At 37.2% G+C, this 12970-nt stretch overlaps 1 protein-coding gene across 2 annotated transcripts; it reads right to left on the bottom strand.

Annotated features, from left to right (window-relative positions):
• Window positions 1-1727: 1727 nt before the first annotated feature.
• LOC118815871 (alanine aminotransferase 2-like) lies at window positions 1728-12438 on the bottom strand. Of its 2 annotated transcripts, none has more exons than XM_036582271.1 (11): window positions 12229-12438; window positions 10965-11057; window positions 10008-10116; window positions 9491-9621; window positions 8226-8469; window positions 8053-8132; window positions 6247-6383; window positions 3942-4116; window positions 3709-3864; window positions 2230-2351; window positions 1728-2143 (listed from the first exon to the last, which is right to left on the bottom strand). In XM_036582271.1, the coding sequence occupies exons 1-11, from the start codon at window positions 12316-12318 to the stop codon at window positions 2056-2058; spliced, it is 1425 nt and encodes a 474-aa protein (XP_036438164.1). In that variant the 5' UTR covers window positions 12319-12438; the 3' UTR covers window positions 1728-2055. The 2 variants fall into 2 exon arrangements, with proteins under 2 accessions (XP_036438164.1, XP_036438165.1); XM_036582272.1 differs by having other exon boundaries at window positions 10968-11057.
• Window positions 12439-12970: the final 532 nt, after the last annotated feature.

Genomic DNA, 12970 nt, shown 5'->3' with positions numbered 1-12970 from the left:
GAGGAAATCACATCAGCCTAACACACTATAGATTGGTGGAAGGTTAAAGCGGTGGTTTGACCAAAAGTCAAAATTGCATGATTTTCCTCTTGCCCCAAATGTATTCGATCAGCCAATACACCTTTAATATCTGAAGTTTGCTTCTTTAGATTAGCACTGGAGCTACAAGGGTAACGTAGCTAACCATAAAGGAAGCCTATGCCACACTAAGTAGCATTGTCCAAGCAAACCACATGCCTAAATCATCACACATTTGCCTGCCACCATGTTAAGCCTTTGATTCATTTGAAATAGACTTACTTTTGTTGTTTCAGACAATGCATGACATATTGTACCTGTAAAAATGGGATAAAGTATGTTGCAAAGCTAAAACAGAAGCCATCTTAAATCTTAACTCCTGCTCATATTTTGTTTTATTTTTAAAGATAACAGTATATCATACAATGTCAGGAACCATGTAAACAAATCTATCTAACTTTAAGTGTGAAATAATGTAGGCATGTATCTCCAGGGCAAAATTAAAGAGGCAAACTATGGACACCAAACGTGTCAGACTGACTATGTTTGGGGTAAGACGGGAATTGTGTAAATTTGATTTTCGGCCAAACCATTTCTGTAAAAGCAGGCCAGATTTAGTGTCTGGATCTGATACAATTTCATTGTGGACCTAAGTGTAGCAAGTGCACATAAAAAGTCTTTTTTCCTACTCTGTTTCCTTTAAGTTTCTCTCAAGTTTCATATCATCAGACCATCTCAGGAACTTTTTATGCAACTGTCACCCAAATATTACTCATTATAGGTTTGGATCTGGATCACTACACCACTGTGTTTTTGTCAGTTGTGTAAAATACTGGATAAATAAAATTGAATTAGACTGAAAATTGATTGGCTGTGCACACCATGCACATCAGAAAAAGCTATAATGATGCCCTTATTATCCCACTGAGGTTACTCACTTTGCTGGAAAAAATGACTCACTCATATTTCACTTGTACAAATTGCTTGCCCTCCCTGAAAATGGCGTAACTGTTCAGTGTTGTAACATGGAAATTAAGATTGAGGTAAGGGTTGTATAAAAGGGCCCATATCCTATATTTCAATTGTATTTTATTTTTTTCTTCATTTTTGTGTGACTTTTGAGTTTCATTTTTACATTACCATTTTGCAATCTCTCTTTATTCATTAGAGTTAGGAAGGTTGCTTTTGTAACTTCGCCTTTAAGACCGATATGTGTAACCTTTGTTCAGATTGGCTTCCCTGTATTTAAAAACCAGTCCAGGCTGAAACGACGGCTGCTACAGACTGAACAGATATGTGTAACAACAACACAGAAACAATGAATTCAAAACACGCTGTTTTTGCCTCTTTAATATTTTCATATGGACTATAAACTTGGGGAGTACATTTGGAAACTTTAATATTGCTCATGTTACTTACAAACTGAAAATATGTCCATGCTAATTAAATTTTATGTTGTCATTACACGCAAAATCTGCTGTATCTGCTGACTTTACCCTTTGTAACTGAATGGAAAAATGTAATATAGTCCACACAACAATGCAGGGATCAGGGATTAGATAACACAGACAAATAAACAAAGAGACCACACAAATAGATGCAATGTACCATTTTTGTGTATCATTACATTTTAAATATATGCAGTCTTCCTTGATAGCCTGGCACATTAATCCTAAGTGCAGCACTCCAATGAAAGGGACACCGTTTTTATGGATATTGAATTCATAAAATAGTTTGTGGGGCATAAAAACACATAAGTGGGGAAAGTTGGTTCTAAATCAAAGTGCAATTTCTATACCCTGAGGTTATGCTTGCTAAGCTTGGCTTCAGTGATTGTGTGTGCTGGCGTCTCAGCCTTGCCACTGCTGCTCTCTGCTGTTCACAGAATATAATTTAAAACTGCATTTATTTTAAGGACAAACAAAGGTAATATAGTAGGTGCAGTATGTGTGCAGTTAACGGTGCTGTCAAAAAGCTACAAATAATGGAGTGAGTTTATACTTTTTGCTGTTTCCAACCCTTTTCAGAGTTCTCTTTTTAGAATTCTTTGAGAATACGGCAGTGAAAGGCTTGCAGACAGTACAGAACCTCTTCCAGAGCATCAGGTGGCATCAGCACACACAGCCTGAAAATAAACGCAAACACATTTACGTTTTTGTAAGCAAACCTTGCACTTTGTGTGTGTATGTGTGTGTAGCCTGTATATATTACCTTAGATGCCAGCTGCTCTTGTGAGACCCTGCTTCATCCACACACTCGCTTACCCCAACACGCACACCCTCCTCCTCCAACAACCTCCCACAGTACCACAGTCCTGCCTCCAAACCAAGCCCCTAGAGCGTGAGAGAGAGGGAGAGAGAGAGAGAGAGATACCTTTAAAATTATTTAGCAAATTAAATTAAAAAAAATAAACGCAAATGGGGGCGGCATGGTTTTGCAGTGGGTAGCGCTGTTGCCTCGCAGCAAGGAGGATGAGCCGGCCGGGCAACCAGGTTGCCCTCTGTACAGAGTTTGCATGTTCTCCCTGTGACTACGTGGGGTTCCTCCCACAGTCCAAAGATATGCAGTCAGTTGTGAACTGGAGATGCTAAAGTGGCACTTTGAAATCACCTTTGAACTACACATTTATGAATTTTCCCCTTCTTTTTGTCATTTTTAAAATTTATATATAAAATTAATAGAATAAGTATATTAAACTCTCTCAGTATTAGACCTCATGATGTCAAACCAATAAATTGTAAATAGAGAAGTAATTTATTTTATGATGGTTTTAATAATCATATAAATCTATTCATCATAATGCCAAAATGACTTTATATAATGTAAATATATATTTATTAAACTACAAAACTTAATTAGTAATTAGTAAATAGTGAAATTATTTAATAATGGCTAAAAACCAGTAAATCTCTTAAACTCTTTTGCAATGTGACCTCATGATGTCAAACTAACTTAGAAATATACAGGTAAATATTTTGGTAAATAGTGACATTTTAGTCCTGATAACGCACACCCAAATCAGTATAAAACATAATGTGTGCTTCTCTATAAATTATCGCATAAATCTAAGCACATCAAAACCACATTGTATAGGTTCAGAATTAAGAAATTCTGCCCAAGAAAAAAAGGAAATGTGCACGTAAATGGTGAAACGTTCCCTCAAAATAATTTTTATTTTTACCTTGTGCCCCTCCTTGCTGTTTTTTTGTTTTCTTTTTAACTTATTGTCCTTTAACTTTTTCCTTACTTATGCAAGTAGATTAGCTTATATCTGATCTCCTTGAAAATATCTCCTGTAGCCATTTTCAGCGCACATGAAAAATTGGCTAAGGTATGGTACAATTGGGTAGTTGCTTGTGTAAATGTCAGTGTCTCTTCAAGGGGAACATAATGTCAGGATCTTTTGTTGGAAGGAAACAGCTGTCACTTACTGTTTTTAAGATTGGAATGGTGGAAAAATTAAACAAGAAGTAGTAGGGTCCACAAAAGTAAAGAGTGGATAAATTAAAATCTAATAGATTTAACATCATACTTAAGGTTGGAGGTTTTTGTGTAATTTCTTTTAAACATAGGTTTCCTGCATTTTTCTGACAATAAAAAAAAAATGAATAACTTGTACTTAAAGGCTATTTTACATTCCGTACATTACATTTTTCTGAGTGGGAGGTGTGTGTGTATGTGTTTGTGTACCTGTGCATGGGTCAGTGCTTTGGGAGAGAATGTTAAGCGTGGGTAGATAAAAACTCCGCTTTGTACTGGAGGACAGTGGAATCCTGGCAAAGTGTTAAAAAACTCAGCAGTTCTGTACATGTTATGCTTCAGTGTGTTTTGCCTGTATTCCACTTCCTGCAACATAAACACATACACATGCATATACACAGACAATATAATATACATAAACATCATTCAATACATTTGAGTACCTGTTTGTATAAACAGTGTGAGGGATCTCCAGGCTTGGGTGGGTCAGCCATGACTTTGAGGGCAATCTGACCAGTAATAGCAGTGCTTATGTCCCCACAGAGCAAAGCTTCAGCAAATAACATCACACTTTCATCAACATTGACCAGCTCCATGTAGCCTGCTCTTAAACCACACCTGGATCACAAATGTATTGGCAAATACACACACACTAATTTACAAAACACAGTTTCTGTTGGATTTTTACATTTAATCATTGCCAGTTCCCACCCACCGGACCATAAAGAGCTAAGGTGCTGTCAGAATTTGAACTCATGATCTGTTGTCTCCTAATGATCAGGCAGTTGGACAGACGCACCACAGGCAAGTCTTATTTACCTATACATGTCACACTGCTCATTCAGTTTATTCGGTTTTTGCAAAAAACTAAACAGTTTCATGGCTCTTGAGTGATGCCACTATCTAACTGCCTATTTATCAGAAGAATATGTCACAGCAGCATCTCAGCCCTCCATCAGACGTCAGGAAGAAGCCCTCAACCACCACTTACAGTTGTAGCCTGTAGGTGGGAATTAGCAATTCATCCAAAATCAAATAGAGTGAGGAACTGAGTAAAAATCCATCAAAAAACTTAAGCAATTTCTTGTTTTTTTATTTACAACCCCATTTCCAAAAAAGTTGGGACACTATGCAAAATGTAAAGAAAAAAAAATGCATTGATGTGCAAATCATTTAAACCCTATATTTCATTGAAAGTACAAATGACAACAAATCTCATGTTGAAACTAAGAAATTTTATTGTTTTTATTGTCTTGTATGCCCATTTTGAATTTGACACCAACAACACGTTTCAAAAAAGTTGGGGCGGAAGTCATGTTTACCACTGTGTTTCATCACCTCTTCTTTTAACAACACTCCATAAGTGTTTGGGAACTGAGGAGACCAATTGCTGCAGCTTTGAAAGTGAAATGTTTTTCCACTATTGCTTGATATAGGATTTCAGCTGCTCAACAGTTCGGGGTCTCCTTTGTTGTATTTTTTGTTTCATGCATCAAATGTTTTCAGTGGTGACAGGTCTGCACTGCAGGCAGGTCAGTTTAGCACCCGGACTCTTTAAATACAGAGCAATGCTGTTATAATACATGCAGAATGAGGTTTGATATTGTCTTGCTGAAATAAACAAGGCCTTCCCTGAAAAAGACATTGTCTGGATGGCAGCATATGTTGCCAAACCATATATATATCATTCAGCATCTGTGGTGCCTTCACAGATGTGCACATCACCCCGCTATGCGCACTAATGCATCTCTATACCATCATGAATACTGGCTTTTGAACTGTGCACTGATAACAAGCTGAGTGGTCTTTAGCCCAGAGGACACAGTGTCCATGATTTCCAAAAAGAATTTCAAATGTTGACTTGGACACAGGACATTTTTCCACTTCCCTCAGTCTATTTTAAATGAGCTCAGGCCCAGAGAAGGTGGCAGCATTTCTGGATCCTGTTTATATATGCTTTCTTCTTGAGTGTTTTAGAGTTTTAACTTGCATTTGTGGATGAACTGTTTTCACAGACAGTGGTTTTCAGAAGTCTTCCTGAGCCCGTGCAGTGATTTCCTCGACAGAATCATATCTGTTTTTAATGCAGTGCTATCTGAGGGCCCGAGGATCATGGCTAGCAAATACTGTTTTTCAGCCTTGTCCCTTGCATACAGAGATTTCTCTAGATTCTCTGAATCTTTTAATGATATCATGTACCGTAGATGATGAAAAGCAAAAGTTCTTTGCTATTTTATGTTGAGAAACGTTATTCTTGAATTGTTGCACTATTTGATCGTGCGGTCTTTCATATAGGGATGAACTCCTTCCCATCTTTACTTCTGAAAGACCCAGTTTTTATATCCAGTCATGTTACTGTCCTGTTGTCAATCAACCACCAGGTGTTTTTTTACACAACTTTACCAGCCTTTTGTTGCACCCGTCCCAACTTTTTTGGAACATGTTGTTGGCATCAAATTCAAAATGGGCATATATTTTTCAAAAAACAATTCAAGAAACAATTTCTCAGTTTCAACATCTTTGTACTATTTTCAATGAAATATAGGGTTAAAATGATTTGCACATAATTGCATTTTGTTTTTATTTACATTTTGCACAACATCCCAACTTTTTTGGAAATGGGGTTGTATTTTTTAAAAAAGAGAAGATTTGACTAAACTAAGCTGAGAAAATGTAAAAGTTATTCATAACGTTGACTTAAAATTTCAAGTTGATCTGAATTTTTTACAGTGTAGAAGGAAGACTCACTCTCCCATAATGCCATTGGAGAGGGAGTGGACTGAGGCTAGTTGCACAGTGTGAGAGTAAGGGGGACCCATCTCAGCTAGGACCTTCTTATAAGATACAAACTCACAGCCCACCCCAAAAACAGTGTCCTGGTATACCTAAAACATAAAAAGAGAGACAAAAGGAGAAAGGACAAACAGTACTGTGAAAAAGTATTTCCAGATTTTCTCAATTTTTGCATATTTGTCACAGTAAATGGTTTTTAGATCCTAATACAAAATGTTAGATAAGACAAGGAAAACATGAATAAACCTAAAACACAATTTTTAATTGATCCTTTAATTTATTGAAGAAAAACAATTCCCTCTAGCTGGACATCAGTTTTTCAGACAGGAATTTTGGCCCACTCTTCTTTTTGCAGAATTGTTTTAATTCAGCCACACTAAAAGAGCTACCAAGCATGAATTGCCCATTTAATTTCCTGCCACAGCATCTCAGTGTGGTTCAGGCGAGAACTTTGACTAGGCCACTCAATAACCTTAATTTTGTTTCTTTTGAGCCATTCAGAGGGGGACTAGCTCTTGTGCTTCGTATTGTTGTCTTGCTGTATAGACTGATGACCAGACATTCTCTTGCAGGGTTTTCTAAAAGCAAAAAGAACTTATGGTTCCATCAATTATGGCAAGTCACCTAGCTGCTGAAGCAACAAACCATTAACACACAATCACACTACCACCGCCATGTTTTAACAGTTAGGATCATGTTCTTATTGTGAAATGCTGTGTTAGCTTTACACCAGATGTAACTGGATCCCTGACTACCAAAATTTTCCACTTTCAGCTTATCAGTCCACAGATCATTATTCCAAAACGCTTGGGAGTTATGCGCCTTTATGTTTCTCTTGGTTAGCCATGGTTTTTACCTTGCAACTCTCCCATGGACACCTTTAGCCCAATGTTTTTCTAATGGTGGAATGATGAATGCTGACCTTTTTTTTGATGCAAGTTAGGCTTGCGGTTCTTTAGATGTTTGTCTGGGTTCTTTTGTGATTTTCTGAATGAGTCGTAGCTGTGCTCTTTGAGACATTTTTGGTAGGTCAGCTACTTCACCACTGTTTTAAGTTTTCCCCATTTGGAAATAATGGCTCTCACTGTGGTTTGCTGGAGTCCCAGAGCCTTAGAAATGGCTTTGTCTCCAGACTCATATATTCCACTAACTTTCTTTTTGTCTCATCTGGAATTTCTTTTCATTGTGGCGTGGTGTGCTGCTTGTTGAGACCTCATAGCCTACTTCACATTGCTGAAATGGTTTAAGTAGTGTTTAGATTCAACAGGGCTGGCAGTAAACAAGCTTGGGTGTGTCTAGCCTAATGGATTCCTTTTAGCAACTACATTTGGTTAACTGATTGATTGAGGAACTAAGGGGCAATTACTTTTTCACACAGAGCCAGCTGGCATCGGATAATGTTTTGGATAACATTCTCAATAAATGTAACGATAATTTAAAAAACGTATTTTGTGTTTACTCAGGTTGTTTTTATCTTGTATTCAGTTTTGCTTAAAGACCTGAAACATTTACGTGTGACAAATATGTAAAAAAAAAAGAGAGAGAAAACACAGAAAAGTTTTTAACTTTCCCCTTTAAATGTCACTTTGTGTTTTGTTTTGCCTGTGTGAGAAGTATTGTTCATATTTTTAAACAACAATACGTTTAGAGATAAAATTAGCCATTTGGTTAGAAGTGGCACATTAACATTATGAAATAGTGATTTTGATTAGTGTGTATTGTCTGTGTTAAATAAACAAGCTTTAAAAAAATCACTCTCACCTCATCAACCAATAAAAACAGATTCTCCTGTGCAGCAAACTGTATCACTTCTTGAATGGATTCTCTGCTCTGGACATGGCCTATCCATCAGATCAGGGCTGATATTAAGACTCTTTAATACTCACATTCTATAGGAATAATCATGATCAGGCATTTACATGTGTAGTTGGTACCTGTAGGGTTGCCAGGGTTACTAATGTAAATAGCTCGTGGCCAGTAGTGGCCTTTATAGGACAGTAGTGCTCTGTGAAGCACTTCCATCTCTATCCTCCACTCTGCCTCCTCTCTCAGCAAGTAAGGCAAAGGCACTGACCCCACACTCTCCAGCACACGAGGCAGGGTATAGGGAAAGGGCACAGGGATCAGGACTCCAGTCTGGGATACAGCCCCACCTTGGGCCAGCAGCTTCAGAACTACCTTAAAAAGGAGCAGAAGGGGGTTTCAGTCAGGGATTTGAAATGGTTCACTGGTGACAAACATTTGTCATAGAATGCAAGTGAAAACAGCAACCAGTTTCAGCCTCCACTAGTTCATGCAGTCCATCAGTTAATAACATTATTAGTTTCTTCTTTTATTGATAAATTTCAATAAAAGCCATGGTGATTGATTTGCTATATAGCTTTCTCCTGCTGATATTACTTAACAAATACATGGAAGTGAAAGTTAGCTGAGCAGTTTCAACAAAATTAAGTTGTCAAATAAATTTCATAGGTATTTGTTTGGTAAATGTAATCTTATTGAGTAAAACTCCTTCCCCTAGCCTACCTTCCAGTCTGTATACATCTTTCTCGTAGCCACATTGTCGCTGGCCGTAAGTGCATGTTATGACGTAACATACTTTTGTGCATAATTCCATGACAGCACTAAGGCATAGTAATAACAAGAAATGATGTATATCTAACCTAAACCTATTAATTGTATGATCTTTTTCTATTTTAATTAGTAGAATGTAACCATAATACTTTGAATGTTGGAGGAAAACATAAAAATGATTAGTCCAATTATTAGACTGCATTTAATGAACTTAAATTCATTAAGTACATATTACTAAATCAAGTATCTTAAAAGCTATTTAACACAGTTACGTGAAACCACTTGACATAACATTTTTAAATAAATCTAACATCTCATTTTTGAGCATATGCTGTATCAGATTGATACTTTATTAACTGCTTGTTTATGTGGTTCTAAATTGTGATCAGATTGAAAGGAGGCCTAATGCTGGAGCAGGTATATAAAATCTCAAAAGGAATCCAGTAAAAATATTTAGTTTCCAATCCTTATTAACCACATTTTAAAATAGCTAGTTTTCACTCTATTTTGTTCCTGTTTTTGATTATATTTTGTGAAAAATGTTGTTTATTTTTGGGTTATTTTTATTTTCATCCCCTGTACCGTTCTGGATTGTTTCAGATATTTTTATATTCTTCAAATGTACTGTTATAGCTCTTATGGAGCCGGAAGTGATGAAGATGTGTGCTGTATTGGAAGGCACATCGTCTCGTGTAGAAATGAACTTTGCCACAGTGCGCTGCACATAAGCCATTCCACTTGATTCTGCATATGCACCTGAAACAATAAGGAATTAAGGTTAAGTTCAGCCAAAATTCTACTCTCTTACACAAGTGGCATTCAAACCAGGTTCTGGAGCTCAATCAGTCAGAACATGCTTGGAGTTTGGCGTTCTCTATCAAATAGCATTATGCAAGGTGCACGTTAAAACCATCACATACTTGCCTTAAATTATGTCAAGTTGTGAAGGAATCTCAGATAGACTCACATTTGTGGTTTCTGCTACTGTTATGTATGAAAAACAGTGAAAACACTGTCTATAAAAATAAACAAGAGTATGGTTAAAATTCAGGCGTCAAAATGACTGCGATTACAGTTTTCAGCTAAAGAAGCAAACACCAAACATGATTTGACTGATTGTTTGACTCCCACACACATCTCACCTACACTCCCCCCATCACAGTTTTCCAACAACTTTTGGGCCCTCTGTCGTGCATCATGAGGAAGTGCGTCACTGGCCAACAGATTAGGACACAAGCACCCTGCCAGGACCTGAGAAACACAAACACACAAACACATAGACACACACACACAGAACATCTGTGCTGTAAACAGTGTGTACATTGTTTTCACACTTTGTACATGGTAAAATGCAAAACAATGAAAAACTCCCACATCACTTATTTCAACAAAGATGAACATACATACATATGTATGAACATACAAACATTTTCTAGAGCAGGAGTGTCAAACTGGGTTTTTTATGGGATACAGCTCTGCAGAGATTAGTGTTTTCCCTCTTCTAACACTCTAAATTCAATTTATTAAGGCCATGTTAATTAGCTAATGAGTCAGATGTATTTAATGAGACAATGCTAAACTCTAGCCATGGTAGGCTGCATTTCTTTGCCATTATGTCACAGAGGGCTGTCCCGTTTTGTAGGATCCTTCGAATGCAGCCGAGAAAGGCACCCTTTGTTTCTGAGAAAACAAAGGACTCAACTGGTGCCAGAGTTTCTAACGAAATGTAAATTTTAATTGAATGTATTTAAATGTGTTGCACTATTGTCAGTAACCCATGACGTGTCAGCACAGCTTGCTCAGACTGTACTGAATGTATATGAGTGAGTACTGAAGAGAAACCTTTGTATACCAGTGCCAGCAAATTCTCTCCTACCCCAACTGCAGCCTCTGCAGAGCTGTGTCCTGGAACAAACCCAGTTTGACATCCCTGGGCTCTTATTCACACAGCTTTTCAAAGTAGGAGTGTTGAGCTGGGATCAGATTCCTCTTTTATATACTATAACCTCACTGACAGGAACAGATCTAGATCAGCACTCCTACTATGAAAAATCTTCATTAGTATGGGCCCTGATCTAGTAGGATGACGAAAATGGCACTACTTGTCTGACAAACGTAAGTGGCTTCATTCCTACTGAGTGGATGTCACCAGAACAGATGTCAATTATCTTCTTAAAGGGTTTGCTCACTCCCTAAGGAAACACACACACACACACACACACACAAAACAGTGAAAATTACCTTTAAAACAAATAGATTTTTTTCAATGTAGCTATGCCAAGTTTTGCATTTGCATTATCTAATTTAATGTATTATATTATATACTGTAGCAAAGCATCCTGTGGATTCTTTTGCATTGTACTGTGTGACAGTATTTATAGATTATCATTAACTATGCTCTGTTAATGAAGGTTTAATGCCATTAGCAACATTCAGTAACAAAAGGTTTTAAGGTCAGTACTTTGGACAAACTGTCCCTGGAGGGTAAATACACATTTGCCAAAACAACATTTTACACATTACACAACTCTACCAGGATGAAAAAACGCAAACAATTGAGAAAGGTCATGACAACAAATGCAAAAATCCTTCCATGCTTTAACCATCCTAAAAGTGGAATTTTAGGTACAGGATGCAACTATTTAAATATGAAAAAATGTTTTTATTTCTTCTGTCTTTGGGAACAACAGGTTTAAAACCCTCAAGCAAAGAAATAAGACTTAAAAGGCCCATATCATGGAAACATGAATTTCTTTACTTTTTTGAAGTAAAAGAGTTTAATGTAGTACATGAACACTGCTAAAGCTTCAAAATGTACCATTCACTCCCCAGTCCATACAGTCCATATATGGAAACTAAGTTGCAAAAACAGCCCTTTTTTGAATAAAAAGTGTCATACATCTGCCTATTCTGCCTATAATAGTTTAGCACCAGCCATTCACCCTGAAGCTTTATGAATGAGGCACAATACAGGGTATCTAATCAGCTGTGTTGCACATACATATATGCGTCTCAAAGGCACAGTAATAAAAAACAGCCTGTTTGATTCTAAGGGATAAAGAGAGGTTTAAAAATGGTTATGTAAAATTGAGTTATGGCTGTTTTTGGTACATAAACACACACAAATGTCATATGAGGACCTCAAGGATAACAAAATACAAGAAAAATGTAGGATATAGGCCCTTTAATAAGATTTGACCTGAAATTTCCTAACCAACATTGTAGCATGTCACCAGAGCCCTGAAGAAGTGCTCCCAATAAAAGATGAAAAGACAGTAAAACAGAGTTTGGATGACAAAGTGATTATTCTCTGGAGGTGCAAATAAGAACCACAAAAAGCACAAAAGAGTGTGTCAGAGTCACCTGTGTGAGCTGCAGTCTAATGACGTCTGCTCTTTGCCGTAACTGTTCCTCTGCTGATGGGTGACCGGTGTGCTTCATTATGGTAGACATGTTTACTGATTGAAACTGCTTTCGCTGCTGAGACAGTCTGTTTTCTGCTCCCACCAGATTTCTCTCATGAGCATAGCACTTATGTGCGCACCCGCTCACACAACAGTACAATATGATCTTCAGCTCAGTACTGGAGGTTATTGCAAAACAGATCACAGCTTAACATCAGTGACTCATTAAACACTGATCCAGAGAACACACAAGGCACACATCAAAAAATTGCAATTCTGCAATTTTAAAAGCACTTTATTTTGAAGGGCCCATAACATTAAATAGCAATTTTTCTCACTTATTTAAAATAAAGATGTATGATGTAATGTATAAGTTTAAAATCATACAATTCACCTCCAAGAACAAACAATCCATATATATATATATATATATATATAAAATAAGCAGCCAAAACCGCTTTGAATTAATTGTTTGATGATCATAAAAAAACCGACGTATTTACATACACCTATACTTAGCCCCCTTTCTCACTGTTCCTCAGTGGTCAGGCACCTCATAGGGCCACCATAGAGCAGATACTATTTGGGTGACGGGTAATTCTCTGACATGGTGGTGGCATGTTAGTGTGTGTTGCGCTGGTACAAGTGGATCAGACACAACAGTGCAGCTAGTTTTTAAACACCTCAGTGTCACTGCTGAG

The sequence above is a fragment of the Colossoma macropomum genome, unplaced genomic scaffold (genome assembly GCF_904425465.1).
Source record: "Colossoma macropomum unplaced genomic scaffold, Colossoma_macropomum, whole genome shotgun sequence".
In the NCBI taxonomy this organism is placed as follows: domain Eukaryota; kingdom Metazoa; phylum Chordata; class Actinopteri; order Characiformes; family Serrasalmidae; genus Colossoma; species Colossoma macropomum.
The sequence above is the reverse complement of the archived record's forward strand: the minus strand, read 5'-3'. Positions and strand labels throughout refer to the sequence as shown.